General features: G+C 57.6%; 1 protein-coding gene across 6 annotated transcripts; it reads right to left on the reverse strand.

Annotated features, from left to right (window-relative positions):
* Positions 1-17,839, reverse strand: HAUS7 (HAUS augmin like complex subunit 7). 6 transcript variants are annotated; one of them, XM_068533446.1, is made up of 11 exons: positions 17,697-17,839; positions 16,595-16,710; positions 12,716-12,783; positions 11,758-11,868; positions 10,345-10,406; positions 7,127-7,218; positions 6,550-6,708; positions 6,339-6,435; positions 5,668-5,892; positions 4,566-4,680; positions 1-120 (listed from the first exon to the last, which is right to left on the reverse strand). In XM_068533446.1, the coding sequence occupies exons 1-11, from the start codon at positions 17,793-17,795 to the stop codon at positions 50-52; spliced, it is 1,215 nt and encodes a 404-aa protein (XP_068389547.1). In that variant the 5' UTR covers positions 17,796-17,839; the 3' UTR covers positions 1-49. The 6 variants fall into 6 exon arrangements, with proteins under 6 accessions (XP_068389547.1, XP_068389551.1, XP_068389548.1 ...); XM_068533450.1 differs by lacking the exon at positions 17,697-17,839 and adding an exon at positions 17,409-17,625; XM_068533451.1 differs by lacking the exons at positions 1-120; positions 11,758-11,868 and adding exons at positions 167-953; positions 1,028-1,078.
* Positions 17,840-20,289: the final 2,450 nt, after the last annotated feature.

Here is a 20,289-nt window from a genome sequence, read left to right on the forward strand (position 1 = left end):
GTCGCTGAAGGCACGGAGCATGCGGAGGGCAGCCCCGGGAACACGGGGGCTACTGCAGGCCATCGGGCAGGCCGTTGCTGAAGACCTTGTATTTCCAGGTTACCCCTTCCATTCTGATGGCTGCAGAGAGAAGAAAACGGCAAAGTCAATCCAGCGCTTCCCAGCCCGTCTCTCCACTGGCCTTCCTCAGGCCCCAGGCCCCCTCCCCCCCGAGCCAGGAGCCATGAAGGGGGCCAGGGGCTGGTGAGCACGGCTGGAAGCCCCCGTGGGCGCCAGGCTGAGCGCCGGCCGGGGTCCACTCGCTTGGCCACGTCCCTGCCCAGCCCTCTCCCCAGAACCCAGGAGCGAGAGGCTGTTCTGATCTTGATGCTGTGTGGATTTTAGGCAGCCCAGCAACCGGTGCCCACCCGACCTCTGCCCTCCCACACGGCAACGTCGGCAACTGGCATTTGGTCGCGCCCACCCCAAGGGTGACTCTGAAGTCAGGAATCACGCGGTGGGCCTCAGCCACCCTCCCTACTCACCATCAACACTCCCTCTGGGGACGATCACATCTCTCCGCAGATAGGATTTGGGGGTGTCATTTGCCTTTACTAAATCCTCAGGTTTTCCCAACCTCTAGATGCCCCAGCCCCGCTCTGCTCGTGGGGCTCCCCTGACCCTGGGCGCGTCCTCGGCTCACACGTCTCTCCTTTGTTCCAGGCCCTCGTTGCTGCCTTGCCTTCTCTTGGCTCAGGGCTTGGCTGGGTCCTGTTGTCTCTGGAAGCCTGGGCCCTGCTGCTGCGTCCCTGCTACTCCAGATTGCAGGAGACTAGGCCTGGGGATGCGTCTTCGGGGTCCATCTTCTCTGTACTCAGCCCTCAGCTCTGCGACCTCCGTCCCCCTCCTCCCTTCCTTCCTCTGTGTCAGGCCTCTGTGCTGCTTTTCTTTGTCCTCGTTTTGTTTATCTGCCCCTTTTCTATTCGCAAGATTTGTTGCCTCATCCGTTTTCTACTCTTTGCATGGTTTTCCTGAACACTCTGACAACCATTCTTAACTCCTAAGACTGTCTGCTTGCGTTTCCCCTTGTTGGTTCTTCCTAGTTTCCTAGGTATGTTCGGACAAGATACTATGTTAATTCAACTTGGTTGGAAAGTTCTTATCTGAATGACCCATTAGGCCTACTTTTCCAGGCCTTTCTTCTCTCTTCTGTGGTGTTGGTCCAGGCTGGGGAGAGGAGGCCTGGGCAGCAGGAGCAGGCAGGGACCAGCCCTCACGCCATGGACCCTCAGAGGCCAGAAAGAGGTGGGTTTCACCTGGCCACCAGCCGTGTCAGGAGCCCGAGCTTGCCATTCGTGTCAATCATTTTCCTCACAGAAGAGCAGGCTAGCCTCCCTGGGAGCGCCAATCTGTACAGACCTGCTCTGCTTACGCCCTCTGCTTCCAGCCCACCTGCCACTGTCCCCTCCCTGGGACTGCCGGCCACACAGCCCTGGGACTATGGTGGTTCCACCAGGCAGCCTGGCCCCCGCACTGCTCCTTCGGGCTGTCCTCTTGGTTGCAGCTTTCTCCCCCCACCGCATCCAGCGAATTGCCTCCATGGACTTTCCTGCTTCCAGAAACCTGTTTGTTTTCAAAATGCATTGATATTTTGATGGCCTGGGAGGCAGAAGGGGCTTTGGGGCCCGCCCAGTCGAGCCGGTGACTGATGAATGACGGGTGACTGATGAATGACGATGGGACCAGCTGCCCACCCACATCGCCAAGGCCCCGCCCACACACTCGAGGCCACGGCTCTGGGCGGCAGCCCTGCAGGCGCACCCGGTCCCCTCACTCAAGCCCCTCACTTCAGGCATGGGGACGTGCGACCAACATAGCCTGGCTACTGGCACCCAGATCGGTGGCCTAGCTTCTTATACCGGGAGGTGAAGTAGCACAGACACACGGACCTCCCACAGTGGCAGGCCTGAGGTCGCAGAGACCAAGGCCCTTACTCTCAGGTGGACACAAGGGAAACGCCAAGGCCCTTCCAACTGGCCCCTGGTGTGGAGTTGCCAGGGATCATTTCTCTGCTGTGTCTATAGCCCAAGAACGAGTCTCAAACAAAATGAGGAAGCGACACTGACCACAGCTGGGCTGGAGGGCTGGATGGGAAAAGGGCGCTGCCCCCTTTGGTGAGGCGCTTGCCCTCAAGACTCTCTGGAATCCAGGGCAAGCAGACACTTCTCTGCAGGCACAACACAGAGGGGAAGCGGAGGGGTTCACACAGCTTAGACGGGAAAGGCGAAGGCTGCCGCTGTCCTGTGAGCACGGGGCAGGTGGCACGCCGTGGAGAGCACTCGTGGTCATTCATATACTAATGAGGGCATGGGCTGCAAGCACAGGGGTGAGAGTCACAGCAACAGCGGCGACGAGGATAAACGTTAGGATGGATGTTTAAATAGAGGCTTCTGCTGCAGTTCAGTCAGAAAGGAGAGGCACTCCTGGGTGCCCAGGGATACAAGTGGCGAGTGTGTGTGCGAGGCCAAGAGCGGCGAGAAGCCCAGCGAGTTCACGCAGACAGCTCCCCAAGGGAGGGCTTGGGGCTATGTGGCCTGAAGCCAGTCCTTGGGGGTGCATTGGGTGGGGGGGACTGACAGGCAAATGCTGGAGTCGCCGCTGCCTCAGGCGGTGGATGAGAGTTGGGGCAAACAGTAGACCAACCAGAAGGCGCAGAAGGAGTGGATGGGAAATGAGATGCCCACGAGGGCTCTGCAGAGCTCTGACAGTCCTGGGAATCTAGAAGGCCACGCGCACGCCCGGGGTGGTGCGGGCACCCAGGAGAGACCTGAGAAGGCCCTGAGCCGGCGCCTCTGCTCGGCCTCTAAGAGGGTGGGAGCAACAGGAAGTGCGGAGGAAGGGTCGCCAGCCACCTGGCCGAGTGTGGACGAGAAACATGAAGCTACATACCCAAGGAGCTCAAAAAACTCCAAATGAGAGAAACGCAAAGCGACCCTCACCAAGACACACTATCATCAGACTGCCAGAAGCCAAAGGGCAAGAGAGGTGGGAGAGTGGAAGAGAGAGGGGACCGTGCAAGGGCCTCAGCTACGTGCCGACGGACGTCAGCAGATCACAGACGCCCATGTGGGCGGTGGGAGCACAGGGAGAGGATTCTCCGCGGGCGAGGACAGCGCTTCGCTGCGGGCAGGCAGAGGCGGTGCGAGTCTCTAGCGTGCGAGGCGTGTTCTGTTTCTTAGCCGGGGTTGTGGTTACACAAGTACTGGCTTTAAAGTCATTGGAACTGGATTGAAGGGGAAATATCCAACTTTTCACTTTTCTCTCTCTAAGACTCAGAGAGAGAAAAGGCTATTTTTCTTATCACAAAAGAACAACAACAACAAAAACCTTTTCTGAGTGTTTTTTTACATAAGAAAAATAGACTTACTCAGAAAAAAAGTTTAAAATTAAATTCAGATACAACTTTGCCCCTTTCCAACAGCAGAAAGGTTGGAAGGTTCAAAGCCAGCGCTGACGAGGATCAGTCAGATGGAGACCGCTGGCCTCACAACAGTGAGAAGCCTGGCCTCACTGACACGACGGCGGGAACCCCGCCTCAGGACGGAAGCACAAATGTCGAAACATGTTCACTGCGACCTTTTTTAAACATTGACAATCAGGGGAGAAATCCTCTGCGTGATACATGTTCACTGGGGAATATGTGAAGGCTGCAGAGCAGGACGAAGAAAGAGTAAATGAACTAAAACACCTCTGATTCCAACACAGAGCAAACCAATGTCCATGTTCTAGCTGAACTCCTACAAGGGATTCTTCTACATTTTTTTCCCTTTAGATAAGTGAAATCATACTGTATATTTCGTTTTTAACCTGCATTTTCCTTTTAACATTACACGATACACATTTGCTCATGTCACTGTAACCAAGTTTTGAAACAACAAATACTGTCCCACCATATTCATATACCACTATTTACCCAAGCATTACCCAAGGGTAAAACCTTGGATTGTTTCCATTTGTCACTATTGTAAATCCTGCGACAGCATCATGTGTATAAAACTGAAAATGACCTACAGGGTCAGTAGTAGAAAATGTTAAGTAAATTATAGCAAATGCCTGAAAGGAAGTGTTTGATGATTAAAAATGTGACTTCGAGAACATGGGGAAACGCTTAAAATGAGATCCAAGGGAAAGAATATAATAGTGTACACATGTTGTAATTCTACTCACCTTGCACAAAGAAATAAAAAATGATGAGAGGAAACGGAATAGAGGGAAATAGACCAAAATATTAACACCGACCATCTCTGGACCACCACATTATGCAATGTTTTTAGTTAACCTCTGCACGTCTTTACATTATCCCAATTTCCTACAATTAATGTTTTTATTTTATAACCTGTCAGAAGCGTTTTCAAGGGAAGGAAAACCTTAAGCATTGGAAAAAGAAGAAAAAAAGTAAGGGGCCAGTCCCCAGATGCGGGTCATGCACAGAAGGAGGCAGGCGCTAAGCCGAGGTGTACCGCGAAGGCCCTGCCCCTGACCACCAAACGGGTGGCCACAGCCACAGAGAGGTGGTGACCACATACCTAGACTCATCACAGAATTGTCGCTGCCCCAACAGATCTGCTTGCCCTGCTGCTGCTTCGCCATCTGCACGGCTTTCACCGAGGTGTCAGTGACCTCCACGACCGCTTTCAACAGCTGGGAGGGAGGGAGGGAGGGAGGGGACTTGTGGGCTTGAATGCTGGTGGTCTGACCCACAGAAGGCGTGTCCTGCTTCCCACCCAGGTTGATGCCGAACGTCACCCATCAGAGCTCCCCAGCCTAACTCCCTCCCCCCTGGCCCGGCGGGGACGCCACGCTATCATGGACCCCATCCCACACTGAGGCCACGCAAAGCCAGGGTCACGGTGGGAAGAACACTGTCCCAAGGTAAAAGGGCATTTCTGATGGGAGAGGACTGTGCCCTAACTCAGCCTGTTGGTAGAATCGCAAAGGACAAGCTGGTCAGAGGTTTGGAAGTCTAGGAGCTTTTTTGTTAAAAAACCAAGGCCGGCATCATGGAAGCCCTGAGCCAATGCCAGAGTTCCACGCATGGCAACTGTACTCACAATCATAACCAAACCTAGCATTCCAGGCCAGCCTCTGGGGACCTGAGTCAATACTGATGTCGTCAGCGCAGCAGCGTGAGGCCACTTTTTCTCATCTGTCTGAACCGGGTCAAGGGCACAGACAGGCAAACATCTGTCTATCTGTCTGGCATAGTTCTTGGCCACACAAGAACGAACAGGCTGTGATACATTTGGGAGTTTCATGAAGACAGAGCGAGGCCAGTACAGGGACAGAAGCTGGAGGCGGGGCGAGGGCCTCCCACGTTCAGCTGGGACCCAGTGCAGGCCGTGCACAAGCCTCTTCTGCACCCGGGGTCTTGGCTCAGTTGGCACCCTCCTGAAATGCAGGGGGACCCACAGGGGGACATCCCCATCAGCCCTCATCCCCTCCATGGCACCGCAAGAAGTGCCTGCCCCAACCGACCCAAAGCCCCAGACTGAGGCCTGGGGCCTGGAGCCCAGAGCTCAGCATGCCACCCACTCGCAGGGAGTCCAAGCCTGTCCAAGCCCTGAGGTCCCTCACTGGGGGCTGGAGCGGCACCTGGGAGGGAGAGGGAGGGGTGAGGGTGACGCTTACTTGGCTGCATGAGGTCAGAGTCTGGTACACGGCCTGGACGATGGGGCCGCACGGGCGGGGGTTGGGGCCTGGGCGCTGGCAGCACTCTCCCAGCTCATCGTCATAGACTTGCAGGAAAGCCACGATGAGCTGCCGGAAGTCAGAGATGACCAGGCGCAGCTTCTGGTCTAGGGTGCTGGCGTCGGCCCCGCCCACAGCGGCTCCTTGCTTGTGCTGCGCAAAGTACTGCAAAGCCAGAGGCGGAGGGTCCCTTGAGGCTGCCCTGCCTGTCACGGGGCACCAGGTCCCTAACCCCCTTTGTGGGCGGGGTCTGCCGCCCACTCCATGCTTCCGCAGACTGGGAGGCAGACAGAAGACCAGAGGCCTGCATGGGCCTCAACGTCCCCCTCGCGACCTCAGTAATGAGGCTGGGCCCAGGGCTGCGGGGAGGGTCACATGCCAAAAGCCCACCCGAGGACGGTCCTGTCCACTCCTCAAAAAGCCTCCCCACTCCTGCCCTCACGGAGCCTGAGCACCCATCACGTTCTAGAAGCTGGTGGGCACCCACCACCTCGCTCAGGCCTCCCGACACACTCATCGTAAAGACGGGGTGTCTGAGGCTGGGGTGGGCGACGTGCCTCGCCTTAGGACACGTAGCGGGGCCCCTGCCGCCCCTACGGCCGGCACCTCACCTCCACCCTGAGCGACTGCAGCTTCGAGGCGCTCTCCTGCAGCTGCCTGGCCAGCTCTGCCACCGTGTCCTCCTCTGACTCGATGGAGGGGCTGGCCCTGCAGGGAGAGAAGGGGGCACACTTCTGCCCTGTGCCATCACGGGCACTGGGGCACCTGTGGGCCACGCACAGAAGGCTCTGTCCCAGGTAACAGACGGAGCAGGGCGTGTACCTCTGCCAGGCGTTGCTCTGCTTGTCGAGAGGTGGCTGCACGCCCAGGGGCCACGCGTCACGCTCGGGGCTCAGGAGCGTCCGCAGGCGGGGGCTCAAGAAGAACTCCCCCAGCAGCACCTCATTCTTCTCCCTGGTGTCCTCGAAGTGCTCCTTCACGCTGCAAAGGCAGCCCCACGGCCGCGCCATCACTGGCCAGAGACCCAAGAGGCCAGACGAGACCGGGCGCACAGGCCAGGAGAAGGCATCTCCTCCGGTCTCCGAGAGCCCACCCACGTGCGGAGACACCGCGGGTGCCCGCCCTCCGCCGGGGGCAGCCCGTGTTCTCCGAGGCCCGCACCACACCTTCATGCCGACAGCCTGGCACCTCGGGCGGCACCCCGGCGTGGGGTGGGGCTTCCTGCCTAGGCTTGCGGCCCACAGCTCCCGGGCCAGGGAGCAGCCGCCTCTACGGGAGCGGGGAGCGGAGCCCCAGCCGGAGATGTGCCCGGGGCTGGGCCCCTAGCCCCGCCAGCTCCAGATGGAGGACCAAGGGCGCCCACCGGCCGTTCCAGGGAGGGCCCGTCCCGAGCCTTTACCTGAGGCAGCTGGAGCCTCCGACAGTCAGGCTCCAGACCACGTCCAGCAGCTGGTCCATGAAGCGCAGCTGCTTCTGGGCACAGGCCCGGCCCTGGGCAGGGAAGGCCACATGCACTCACTAGCCAGGCATGCCACGTGCCCCCAGCCCGCAGCTGGCCCCGCCGGGCCACTAGCAACCTGCCCCCTACCCAGCAGCGTCGTGGACTGGCTTGGGGCCCCTGGCACAGCAAGACAGGCCGTGGCTGTGGCCTGTGCCGAATCCACTCCTTGCGGGGAACAAGGACTCGTCCCCAAGGGGCGGCAAGCAGCCAGGCCTTACAGGCAGGCTTCCCAAGCGGCAGCTGACTCAGCCCCTACCCCAAAGGCGGCTGGGTCTCCCAGCAGGGAGCTGTCCGGCCAGGAGCTCAACTCCTTCCTCCTTCCAGAAAGGGGAGGAGGCTCGCGGATGATCCCCATGATGTAAATACAACCTGAGAGGCCCAGCCTGCTCCCAAGAGCCCTGCGCAAGCAAGGATGCTGGGAGGCAAGCTGGGCCCGGCTCTCCGCTCGAGCTCCTCACTGGCCTGCCCTGACACATCGCTATTCTGAGGAACGCACCAGAGTGATGCGCTCAGCCAGCGCCACTGGTGACTCAGTATAAAGCCCTCCAAGAAGCACCTGCATTTAAAGTGGGCTGAGAGTTCGGTGCTTTGTGACCACCTAGAGGGGTGGGATAGGGAGGGTGGGAGGGAGACGCAAGAGGGAGGAGATGTGGGGATGTATGTATACATATACCTGATTCACTTTGTTATAAAGCAGAAACTAACACACCACTGTAAAGCAATTATACTCCAATAAAGATGTTTAAAGTAAATAAATAAATAAATAAAGTGGGCTGAGAGGGAGAGGGCTGAGAGGCTCCTAGTGGCATCTCAGGCCGGGCAGCCCTGTGTGGGGAGCAGATCTGGGGACAGGGCCACATTCTGCTATCATGTTTGCAGCTCAGTTCCCCGTTCACGAGTCTCATGGCTGAGGCTGCCTGGCACCCCCGGCAAGCCTGGCTCTCGGCTGTGTAGCCACGTTGACAGGACCAGTGCCTCTGGAAGCTTCTGGCATCTCCATCTCCTTGCCCTCGGCCTGCCACTGGCTGCTCATCACTACCTCTTGTTGACTCATTCTCCCAACCTGCCCAAACAACACTGAGCCTGAATGATACACCTGAGGGGCAGCCTGGGAATAGGAGGTGGGAGGTGGGACACTGTCTAGACAGCGGAAAGCCTGGGCCGAAACATGAAACCAAGTGCCACTCAGGATCTCACAAAGCCTTGACCAGCGGCCAGGGTTGCGTGCCGTCCCCTCCTCAGTAGACCCGGCTCCAGGAGACCCCCCCAAGCCCAGGAAAGGGTAAGTGCCCCTCACAGCCTGTACACTGAAAGCTACAAAACATCTCTAAGAAAAATTAAAGAAAACCTAAATACGTGGAAAGACAGCCCACGCTCAAGGATAGAAAGACTTAATATGGTTGATAGCAATACTTGCCAAAGTGATCTACAGATTCAACACAATCTTCATCAAAATCCCAATTGGATTTTTTGCACAAATTGACAAGCTGATTCTAAAGTTCATATGCAAACTCAAGGGACCCCTAATAGCCAAAACAACCTTAAAAAAGAGCAGAGTTGGAGGATTCACATGTCACAATTTACTACAAAGGTACAGTAATCAAGGCAGTGTGGTACTGACATATAAATCAATGGAATAGAATGGAGAATCCAGAAATAAACCCTCACTTCTACGTTAATTGATTTTCCACAAGGATGCCACCAAGGTCTTTTCAATGGTGCTGGGAAAACTGGACAGCCACATGCAAAAGAATGAAGTTGGATACATACCTTACACCACACATAAGTCTAACTCAGAATGGGTCAAAGACCTAAATATAAGAGCTAAAACTATAAAACTCTTAGAAGAAAACACAGGTGTCAATTTTAATGACTAGATTTGGCAATAGATTCTTATATATGAAACCAAAAGCACAAGCAACAAAAGAAAAATAGATAAATTGGATTTCAACAACGCTAAAAACTTTTGTGCTCCAAAGGACACATCGAGAAAGTGAAAAGACAATCCACAGAATGGGAGAAAATATTTGTAAATCAAATATTTGATGTGACTTATATCCAGGATATATAAAGAATTCTTACAACTCAATAATAAAAAGACAAATAACCCAATTAAAAAGTGGGCAAAAGAAGTGAATAGAGACTTTTCTCCAAAAAAGATATATAAATGGCTAATAAGCACATGAAAAGATGTTCAACATCATTAGTCATCAGGGAAATGCAAATCAAAACCGCAATGAGATAGCCCTTCACACCCACCAGGATGGCTGGTATCAAAAAGATAATAACAAGTGCTACAATGACAAGTGTTGGTGAGGATGTGGAGAAACTGGAACCCTCGTACATTGCTGGTGAGGATGTAAAGTGGCGCAGCCACTTTGGAAAACAGTTTGGCAGTTCCTCAAAAAGTTAAACATATTCGAAAAATTCAAAAAGTTAAACAATTCCGCTCCTAGCTATATACCCAAGAGAACTGAAAACATGTCTTCTGTCAAAAACGTATAAAGAACAGTCACAGCGTTGTTTGTAACAGCCAAAATGTGAAAATAATTCTTTCAAATATTCTTTTTAAGTTTTAAGGGTAGGTGGCAGGGTTTCTTTGACTGATATGGGGGTGGATTAGGCCTGCCTCTGCATGGAAACCCACGGGTGGGCAGCACATGGGGGAAAGTGCATGGGCTCTGGAGCCAGAAGCCTGGGTTTGAGGCCAGGCTCTGTCACTGGGTAACCTTGAGAGACTTGTCTGTCACCTTCCCCATGAGATGGGGCTAAGACCAGTACCTCCTGCCAAGTGTGGGTGTGACAATTACTGGCATGTAAAGTACTTACCATGGCGTCGGTGTGTATGAAGTCATCCACCAAGGACAGGATGTGCTCTCTGTCCCTTTGGTCATCAGAAGCCAAAGATCCTTCTCGGCCTCCTCAGCCACCCACCCCTCTCGGCCCTAGGGATGGCTGGGGTCTACCCAAAGGAATCCTATGGGTTCCTGCCCCAGGGGGCTAAGAAGCGGGGACTGTGGGTGCTAGCTCCTGGGCCTGAGGGAAGAAAGCCCTCCCATGCCCACCTCAGCGTCACCGAGGCCCCCGGCCCATGGGGACAGAGGGCCTTCTCTTACCTTCAGGAGCTCGTGGTCATCCAGCCCACACAACATCAGCTCATGGCCCAGGTTCACCATCTCTGTTGGAACACAAGGATCCAGTTACCGCAGACACCCACCCAAACAGGCAAGGACACCACACACCCATGCAGGGTGCCGAGTGCTTCCCTGGTAAGGGTGCTCCTGCTCTAGCGTCAGCAGGCCCAGCACCCGTGAGGCCGGGCTGGGCCTGGAAGACCCAGGTAAAACGAGGACACAGGTGGCGGACACCGCAGGCGCCAGGAGTGCCTCTTGCTGTGTGACCTATACCCAGTCACTGCCCTTCTCAGGGGGCCAGTTTCCTCACCTGAAATAAGAGGTCGCATTCAATGCTCTTCCATATAGGGAACTCTTGCTTCTAGCAGAAGCCAGCCAGCTGCCTGAGGAGCCCACAGAGGCCAGGGAACCTTCCAAACATGCTGTGTGCCACCGTTTCAGAGACCTCGCCAAGCCAAAGCAAAAGGAACCGTCTCACATTTGTCAATCTCCTACACACCTTTCATACCATCATGTCCCTTCATTTTGCTGGCAACCCTAGGAGGTGGCAACTCTTTCATTTCACAGATTGGGAAACTGAGTCCCTGCGTGGTGCAAGGAATGCTCGGCCACATCTTCCAGGGAGCCCTGGGCATTTTCTGAGTAACCATCTGGTATACAAAGAAAGGCCAGGACCTGGAGCCAGAAAGCCTGGGGCCAATGCTAGCTCCATACCCCCTCCCCCCAGCCCTGCAGCAATGCCCTTACCCCTCACAGCTCCCGCCCTCATATGCCTCAGTGGCAGAACACGCATCTGCTTTGGAAGGTTTGGCGCTAGAAGCAAGCAGAGCATCTATGTGAAAGCATCAGTCATCCCGGAGACACGGTACAAATGCCAGTTATACCCCCAAGCGCACGGGCTCAGGCCACATCCCTTCACCCCAAATCCTTGCGGACCCCCTGGCCCCCCTCTCACTTAGCCCACAACCGAGTCTCAGCGTGGCCGGACCCGTGCCCTGTTAAACTCAAAGGCAGGCTGCAGCCCTCCTCAGAATAAAGGCCAACATCCTTCTGCGGCCCACAAGGCCTGGCCTGATCTGGCCCCGTGGCCCCTCTGACCTCATCCCACCCCTTGCCCTCACTCTACACTCTACGTCAGCCACCCCGGCCTGCTGGCTGTTCCTCCAAGCTGCCAGCCACACACAAGCCTACCTCAGGCCCCTTGCGCTCGCTGTGCTCTTGCCCTGAACACTAATCTTCCTGATACCTGCCTGGCTCACTTCCTCCCTTCCTGCACGGCTCTGTTTTTTTAAACAGAGGCCTTCCCCAGCCATCTTGTGTCAACAGCTCCACCCCTCTCCCAACCCACCCGACCACCACCTTGCCTTCACCTGGCTTGCTTACGGCGCTTCTCACCATCTGATACACTGAGAAGTCTGCCGCCTTCTGCGCGTCGCCTGTCTCTCCCAGCTAGCAAGCGAGCTCCGTGACAGCAGCACGACTGATTCACTGCTGCAGCGCCAGCACCTACAACAGTGCCGGGCGCATAGTGGGTGCTCCATAAATACCTGCCACGTGAAGCTGTGACTTCTAACCCCCTACCTGTCCCGGTTTCTCCCAATTACACTCTTTCACAAGCGCTCTGCACTCAGCGCACTCCCATGGGGCGGCAAGGCTGAGCACCACGCTTTACAGAAGAGGAAACCGAGGCCGGGAGCGGCAAGGGCCAGGGTCGGCACCTGTGCGCGCACGTGTGTTAGAGGATTCAGGTGTGGCCTGACGACCAGGCTCGCCCGGCCTCAACACGGTCCCATCAGGAGGAAAGTGCCGGACATGACAGCGCTAGGGGGAAGGGCAGCGCCTCTGTGCAGCCCAGGCCGGCCCCCAGGCCAGCCCCGCAGGCTCCAGGACACAACCCCTGTTCTTCTGGCCCATTTCAGCCTCGGGGACAACTGTCCCCAGATAACTAACTTGGCAGTGCCAGCAGCGGCACGGATCAGGAATCTGGGGTCCAGCTCACCCACCCTGGGGTTGGTGGGGGGGGCGGGAATACAGGCCCGTGGAAGGATGGACCTTTGGAAACACTGCTGTGTGGGCGAAGAGCCAGCCACCATCTTGAGGACTGCAGTACGCTCCCCTTTACCTAACGTTCATTGCCGGGTTAAGGACAGTTTCTGCCAAAAAAGGATCAAAAAGAAGCAGTTCCAAGATAAGGCCCACAGACCCACAGAGAGCTGCCCAGCGTGCCCCCAGGAGTGCCTCGTGTGGCGTGCACGCACACACACCGGCGCAACGTGGACGGACCCCCGGTGGCGTCGGTGAGAATGGCCCCGAATCCACCGTTCAGCACCAGACTCCCCCAGCGGAGACCCACCTTGGATCTTCACCTCGGCTGAGGCCCCCTTAGGTGAGCTGAACCTGTCTTGCCAGGAGGGACAGACCCTGCAGGGAAAGAGCAAGACCAGTCAGGCCCGAGTGGGCTGCAGGGGCCCCTCACACCCCCCCTTACACATGCTCTCAAAAGCGAAGCTTTGTGCCTAGGCGCTAAATGCCACTGGAACACTCACCTTCAAATGGGTAACCTTATGTGACTTCAACTCCATAAATTATCAGGGAAACAAAAAACCAAAATATTTCTGAAAGTTTACCTCAGAAATGTGAATTTGAATACTGAAATTAAAATTCTCACAATAAAAGAGATGAAATGACTGCCCAAGAGAGAACACTGAATTCCTCAGAGCGCTAAGCTCTCTATCAGGAGGAACCCAGGGGCTGGCTTTTCTTGAAATCATGGCGCAGGTCTGTTTGGAGGACGTCCGAAAAGGCCCTCCCTGCTCTGGCGTCCTTGCAGGCCTGGCTTTGGCCCCCTCTCGCACCTCTACGTGTGTGTCTGCCCTTCTCCGCCTGCAGCGCTTTCTTCCCGCCCAAGCCAAGCACACCGAGCCGGCTCCAGCTCATCCCGTGAAGCCCACGCCACGGCTGACATCACCGCCCCAGGGAAGCCAGGGGCGGGCTGGACATGCCTGCAGCCAGCTTGGCATCCCTCCGTCACTGCGGGGCCTGGGAGCTGTCTTTCCACTGCGCTCTCACCTCCCAGACTTCAGGCTCACCGAGGCCAGGAGCTGACTTTCTGTTCTGTTATTTCTAGGCCCTAACATGGCAGCCAGCACTGAAATGGTGGCCAGTGGGCATTAACGAATGGATGACCACAGCCCCTTGTCACAGAACAATCTGCCATTAGTAAATGCCCGTGCTTAGCTCTTTCAACAGAGGGAATGTTTTTAAACTAACATAGTCAACAGGAGATGGTGCTACCCCAGGTCACAGCTTTGAGCCATTCGAGGGCTCCTAGCATGGGCTCTGGGGTCACAGCAATCCCAGCTGTCCCCCTTGGCTTGGTGGAGCCCCAGCCTTGATGATATCACACAGATAAACGGGACGGTGGCCACCTGTAAGCGTCTTGCCTTAAGATGCCAAGCTGATGGGCAGAACCATTTCCAGACACAGACCACATCCAAAGGCAGTAAGGGGTGCAATATACCGGCAGGCGTCACAAGCAACACACAGCACAGGTCTCTCACTGGGTCTCTTCAATGAGAGGGGCACAGTCTGAGCACCGCGTCCCAGCCCCAAGCTCCAGGCCTGGCACAGCACCGAGGCCATGGGAACTTCGCTGCAGCTGCTTGCCAGGGAGCCCCAGGATGACTGGGGCCAGGACCCCGCCCTGCTATGGCAGCGTGGGGGACCAAGCCTCAGCCCCAGGGACCTGCTGACTCACTCATCATGGTGGGAGAGGGCAGGGTCGGTGTTCGGTGGAAAAGGCTCACTGTTGCTTCCCTGGGGCCATGCCTCCAAACGCCTGCATCCCAGGTCACACCTGCCCCAACTATGCTGGGGCCCTGGGAGCTAGTGGAGCCACCCTGACCCGACCTGAGGCACCAGCCCCCCTTCCCTTGCAGAACTGCAGGGAAGAGGGGGCGGGGCAGCCACCCGTTCTGCCAAAGAGGGCTGGGCCAGAAGGGGCGGGAGGAGGAGCCCCCGCCGTGTGAAAAGCTGGGAGGCTGGCCCTGGGCCTGGTTGCCAGGCAACATTCCCACTCACAAAGCACCAGAGAGCAGAGAGCACTCAGTGATCCATCAGGCTGGACCTCAGCAAACCACTTCAACACGCTGAAGAATAAATCCCCGAAAGCCTAAGCGACCTCACTCAGAAAGGGCTTTCATTAAAGTTGATTTTCCTGAAGCAGCAGGGAGCAGGGCAGAAACTAACGGTGCTCAAGGCCCTGAACTCAAGTACAGCTCTTCGGGAGCCAAGGAAACCCATGCGCCTTAAACTCAGCAATCTAGGAGCCCCACAGCTCTGCCCCGCCCGTGCTGAGGGCCAGCTGGGCATAGAGGACCCCAAGGGCCACCACGCCCAGCCCCCCAGCCAATGCTGCGTGCAGTTTCCAGGTTCCGCCCAGACAGGGGTGAATAGGTGGCCCTAAAGGAGGCTGAAGTGGTGAAGTCACGTGCAAAGAAGCCAGCAGGAAATTGGGAGAAACTGGACTCTGTGCAATCCTCTGGCCATCGAAAGGCCTATGGCACTTTTGCCAGCTTGGGATCATAAAAAGCAACTGGACATTCCCTGGTTGCTTCTTAAAAGGATTCTGTTTCTTGTATTTAAAAAAGCACTAAAAGCATTTGAGGACTGCAGCCAGAGGCTCTCACCCATGCCCCCTCTGGCCAGCAGAGGGACCCAGTCCCCAGCTTCCACGTGGGCCAGGCAACTCTGGGCTCCCTCCCATGAGAGCCTCTCTAAGACCTGAGTCTGGCCTCCCTCCTCCTGGGAGCGTGTTCAAGATCCCCGAACTAGCCCAGGCCATCCCCACTAGTATCTCTCCTCCCAGGTTCCTGGACCAGACGCTGGTACCTCCAGGGCCAACAGTGCCTGTCATGAGAGCCATTGCCATTCCAAGCCAGGCTCCTGCCATCTTTTCCCAGGGCTGTTGCAGCAGCCTCCGTATTGGTCTCCCTGCCTCCAGCCTCTCCCCTCCAAATCCATCCACCACAGGACTCCCAAGTCACCCTGCCAAAAATGCCAGTTTCAGTATGTCACTCCCCTGGTCCCGTACCCGTCCTGCCCAGAGCGTAAAGTTCAAAGGCCTTCACGTGGCTTGGAAGGCTCCACATGAGCTGCCCTGGGCTGCCATTCAGGCCACTGCTGCCCGGCTCTCCCTCCCACACCTTGACTCCCCGCTCCTGTGGAAACGAGTGCCCGCCATGACTCGTTCCCTCCCAGATCAAATGCCACCTCCTCCCTGCCAACATCCACAGCACTCAAGACCGCAGAGGTGCGCCCAACACTGGGATCGGTGCCTGAGCCTCTGTGGCCACTGAAGTCCCAGCTCCTTGAGGACACCCATCCGTGTCTGAGGCACCGGGAGTGGCAGCCCGGTAAGCATGTGTCTGTGCGCCTGCTTGTCACCCCACAGCCCGGAGCATGTCTCAAGTATGTGCAACGCTGCACTGCGACCTGGGGCTGATGGCCGGGGTGGGGGTCCCACCTGGTGCCTGCCCTCCAGCAGCTCCCAGTACTCTGCAGAGCCAGACAGGACAGCAGGCCAAGACCCAACCAACAGGCTGAGGGCTCTGGCAGGGGTGCGCTCAAAAGGCTGTGGGTGTCCAGAGGAAGGAGGAATACGTTTTGCCCTGGGAACTGGAGACTTCTTAAAAGGAGACAGGACGTGTGAGCTGGGTCTTTGAAGGCTGTATACGAGTATGTGTGACATGCAGACACCTGGGCAGGCTTTGCTTCCCTTGCACGGTGCCAGGCACACACACCCAGCTGCACCTTGACCCAAAGGACTGGGAAATGGGGTCTTGGCCCTGCCTGCCACTCCTCGGTGGCAAGACCTGAGACAGTTCTCGACTCCAGCCTGACCCTCAGCTTCCCAGTCTGAAAATGAAAGGACTGAAGTACATCATTTCCCAGGTCCCTGCCAGCTCTGAAACTAGTAGTTACAGCAAGAAAAAACGCTCAGACGCCAAGCTCAGCTTCTGTGAGGCGGCAAACAGACGAGCTGAAGCACTGCCCAGGGCACTTTCTCCCCAGATCTGAGCATGGCTTCACTTCTTATCTAAGCAGAGGCTCTCACAGTGACCGGGGATGGAGGGCAGCTCCTCAGATAAAGAACAAACCCCACCTTCCCCCCGGTGGGTTGAGTGGTGCCCGTGTACCCCAGGGGTGGGGGAGGAAGGAACCAGGCTGTTACCGTGCACACATCCACTCCAGGATTTCCAGGCGGTACTTCGAGGGGCTACACAGCAGTTCCTGAATGGTCTTTGGTTCTGTGATATAAAGACCCTGGAGGAAGGGGCAGCTGAGGTCCTAAGCAAGGAAAGGGAAAGCCAGGAAGCTTTAGAAAGCCAACATCGGCGAAGGGCTGAAACGCACATCTGCAATCACGCTCTCAGCGCACCTCCGTTCACGCACGTTCCCGGCCGCCCAGCACCCACCAGGCGGGTCACACACACCCCACCCCCCACCCCCCCCGCCGGGCGCGCCCGGCACACTGGCAGCGCTGTCGATCGCGCCCAGAGTTCACTCCCCCTCATCCGCGGCTCCGGCCACCCGCCACTCCGCCTCCTTTACGGACGCCCCCCTCGGAGCGCAAGCGGTAGTTTGACTTGGTAGCAACTAGGGGCTTCGGAGAGATTCCGATCCCGGCTCCAGGCTGTGGGAGCAAAGGGAAAGGGTCGGGAAAGGGTCGACGGGGCCGATCGCGGACAGGAGGGAGGTGTCGCGGGGCGGTGGGGAGAGGAGAGGGGATAAGGGGAGAGCCGGGACGGGGTGGGAGAGGGGAGAGCCGGGACGGGGTGGGAGAGGGGAGGGGAGCGCGGGTAGCGGTCCCGGGACCGCTGCCTGACCTCGCGGGGCGGGCCTCCTCACCACCGCTGTCACGGGGATTGGCCGCTGACTCGGAGGAGGAGGCATGGACCCCGCCCATCTGTCTCCCCCGGACCCCGCGAGCTCCTTGAGTCCCGGGCCTGTGGCCCCCGACCCCCGCTGCCCGCCCCTGCACTCACTCCGCGCGCCCGGCCGGGCCTTGCAGCGACAGAAGTTCAGGTGCGGTACGCGCACGGCGCCTGCCTGAAGTACCAGGCATGGGCCGTGGAGACAGCGAGAATGAAGGCCTGGGGCCGCCCAAGGAGCCGAGACGGACGCCCCACAAGCCTTCCCGCGCAGCAGGACACAGGGCGCAGCCTGCAGCGGCGACTGGGGCGGCGCGCCCGGCGCCGCCTTCCGCAGCGGGCCCTGCCCGCCCCGCCGCCCGGCCCCAGCCGCCCCGGGGCGGCTCCTCGGCCCCGCAGCACCTTCAGCTTCGCGAAGACCTCCACCGCCGCCTTGAACACGCTATCGTCGCCCTCCTCGTCGTAGCCGCCGCCGCCGCCGCCAGCACCCAGCCAGGCCATGTTTCGCGCTCGGAGCCGCGCCCCGCCCCCACGCCCCGGGCTGACTGGCCGGCCCAGCTGCCAATCAAGTGCCAGCCGGTGCTCCTCCCGCCCACCCGCCTGCGCCGGGGCCCGGGAGTGGCCCGGGAGTGGCCCGGAGACGCGGCCCACCCCTCCCCCAATGCGCCTTTCCCCTGGGCCGCGGCTCCGCCCAGGAGGCTGACCTCAAGGAAGGGGGCGGAGCCGGGGCTGGCGCTCAGTAGCCCGCTCGCCCGCGATCCTTCCGCCCGCGCCCGGGGCGGAGGATGCGGCCGGGAGAGCGCCTTCCAGGAGAGGGCGCTCCTACCCTAGTCGGTTTCTCCGCGGGAGGACGAAGGGGGGCCTGGGTGACCGGACAGAACTGGGACTTGAGCGTCCCATCTCCCAGCGCGGGGCTCTGTCTCCGGTTTCCCACACTCACAACTGTAGTTAGAGGGAGGTTTCATGGGTTCGAATCCGGCCCCAGCTGTGTGACTTTGGGCGGGTTACCTAACCTCTCTGTGCCTCCTTACCCTCACCTAATGTGGATAATGAAACCACTTACCTCCTTGGGTTGCTATGAGGATGGAATGAGGTAATAATTCCTATAAAATACCTAGAACAATACCTGGCATGTAAAAAACACTATGTACATGTTCACTATTATTATGCTGGGCCCTGCTCCTTCCACCTACCCTTCCTCCAGTCTGTCTTTGACCTTCTGGAAGGTTCTGTGCCTCCTTCCTGCCCTGTCCACTTACAAATGTCTTTGCACTTCTCATGCCCCTCAAACTCAATGAGTCTGAAATGACATTTGTCAGCCTGTCCTCCCCCACACCTCCAAAACCCCCAGCTCAGTGAATGCCCCCATCCCCCGGACCTGCCGATCAGATGACGTAGGAAGGAGCTGGAGGGTGGCCCGTACCCAAGGAGTGGGGAACCAGCAGCAGGCAGCTGCAGCCAGCCCTCCTTGATCCTCTCCAGAGTCTGTCCCTGCTCTGTGCCCCACCCTGCCATCTCCTGGAGGGTGGGATCAGGGGCAGGTCTAGAGGTGAGGAGACCTAGGGACCTGGCAGGAGGCAACTGCAGTCCTCTGAGTGACAGGAGAGGACTTAGCCCTGTTCTGGGAGGAGGGGATGGGCAGGCGTCTGGGCTAACAGGAAGGGACCCCAGCCTGGCCTTGCGGGGCAGGGCCTGATTCCCTACTGAATGGTTTGGAATTGCAAGCTATTCTGAGGACACAAAGCCTCTGAACTTGAGCTGCAGGGACGCCCCGGCCCAGGGACCCAGGGACCCAGAGACTTGCAAAGCGCCTAAAGATCCCTTCCTGCTCCGACGTGGCTGCTGACTTGGGCCCTTCTGGAAGCTGAAGGCTGTAGGGGTCTTTGGGTTGTTTTTTTAAATCTTTTTTCCCCCCTTTTTCTGTTTTTGTTTTTCTTTCTTTTTTAAAAATTTCATTTCCATCACAGCCCCAGCTCAGACGTTCAAATTCTTGTGGGTTTTCCTGTGGATCTTTCCTAGGACTAGGGAATTTGGCGGGAGAAACCATGGCAGTGCGGTGGCCTTCCCCACCCTCCCCATATCCTCTGCTCCTGAGGATCGGGAAAAAACCAGCCCCTGTGTATTCTGGAAGAAAATTCCCCTTCTCCACCCAGCTCCACGGAGCCAGTAGTCTAAACAGCCCTTCCCCGACTCAGCAGCTCTGTCTATGGCACAGGGTGGGACGTGGAGGGATTGTCAGGGCCTTGACGGGAGAAGATCATCTTAAAGGGTCATGGGATTCATCCCGTGCATGGAGAACCCGCTGGCCAGCCCTAAGCTCATGGAAATGGCAGCTGAAGACGCAGCAGCAGGCCGCAGGCTCCCCACCCCCGAATCGTGGTGCCTCCCAGGCCTCCTCCACCGGAAAGACTGGAGGCTGGGATGGGAACAGAGACTACTGGGCCTCTCTGGGAGGGGGGGAGAAAGGGCTGACGAGCGGTAGAAGCTTCTGGAAGTGTGGACTCAAGCTCAATACAAAGAAGTGCTTCTCTCCGAGGGTACTGTCTAAACACTAGCTGGCTGCCTGGAAAGGGAGGAGGAGCTCTCTGTCTTGGGACATATGCAAGCTCAAGGAGGCAGGGAGGGATGTGGGGCGGCTTGCTACGGCGAGCAGGGGGTGGACAGCTCTGTAGGGCGCATCCCTGCCCAGAGCCCCTGGCTTCTGTGAGGGAGGCCTGGGCCGGTCAGGGGCTGAAAATGGGGCCGAAGGACAGTTCCGCCTGGGAGGGGATGCAGCTGGGGGGCAGATGTCAGCAGAGGCTGTGGGGCCCTGAGCAGACCCGAGCACTGAGCCAACCTCCTGATCATGGGGGAAACTTGGCCATGTGTCAGTGCTTGGAAAACAGGTTGGAAAATGAGACCAGTTGACAGGTACTGGCCTCACTGTGTCAGGGATGGGCTGGCAGCAAGCAGTGGTGGCTGAGGCAGCCAGCCACGTGACGCACCTCGCCTTGTG

Source organism: Eschrichtius robustus, chromosome X, assembly GCF_028021215.1.
Source record: "Eschrichtius robustus isolate mEscRob2 chromosome X, mEscRob2.pri, whole genome shotgun sequence".
NCBI lineage: Eukaryota > Metazoa > Chordata > Mammalia > Artiodactyla > Eschrichtiidae > Eschrichtius > Eschrichtius robustus.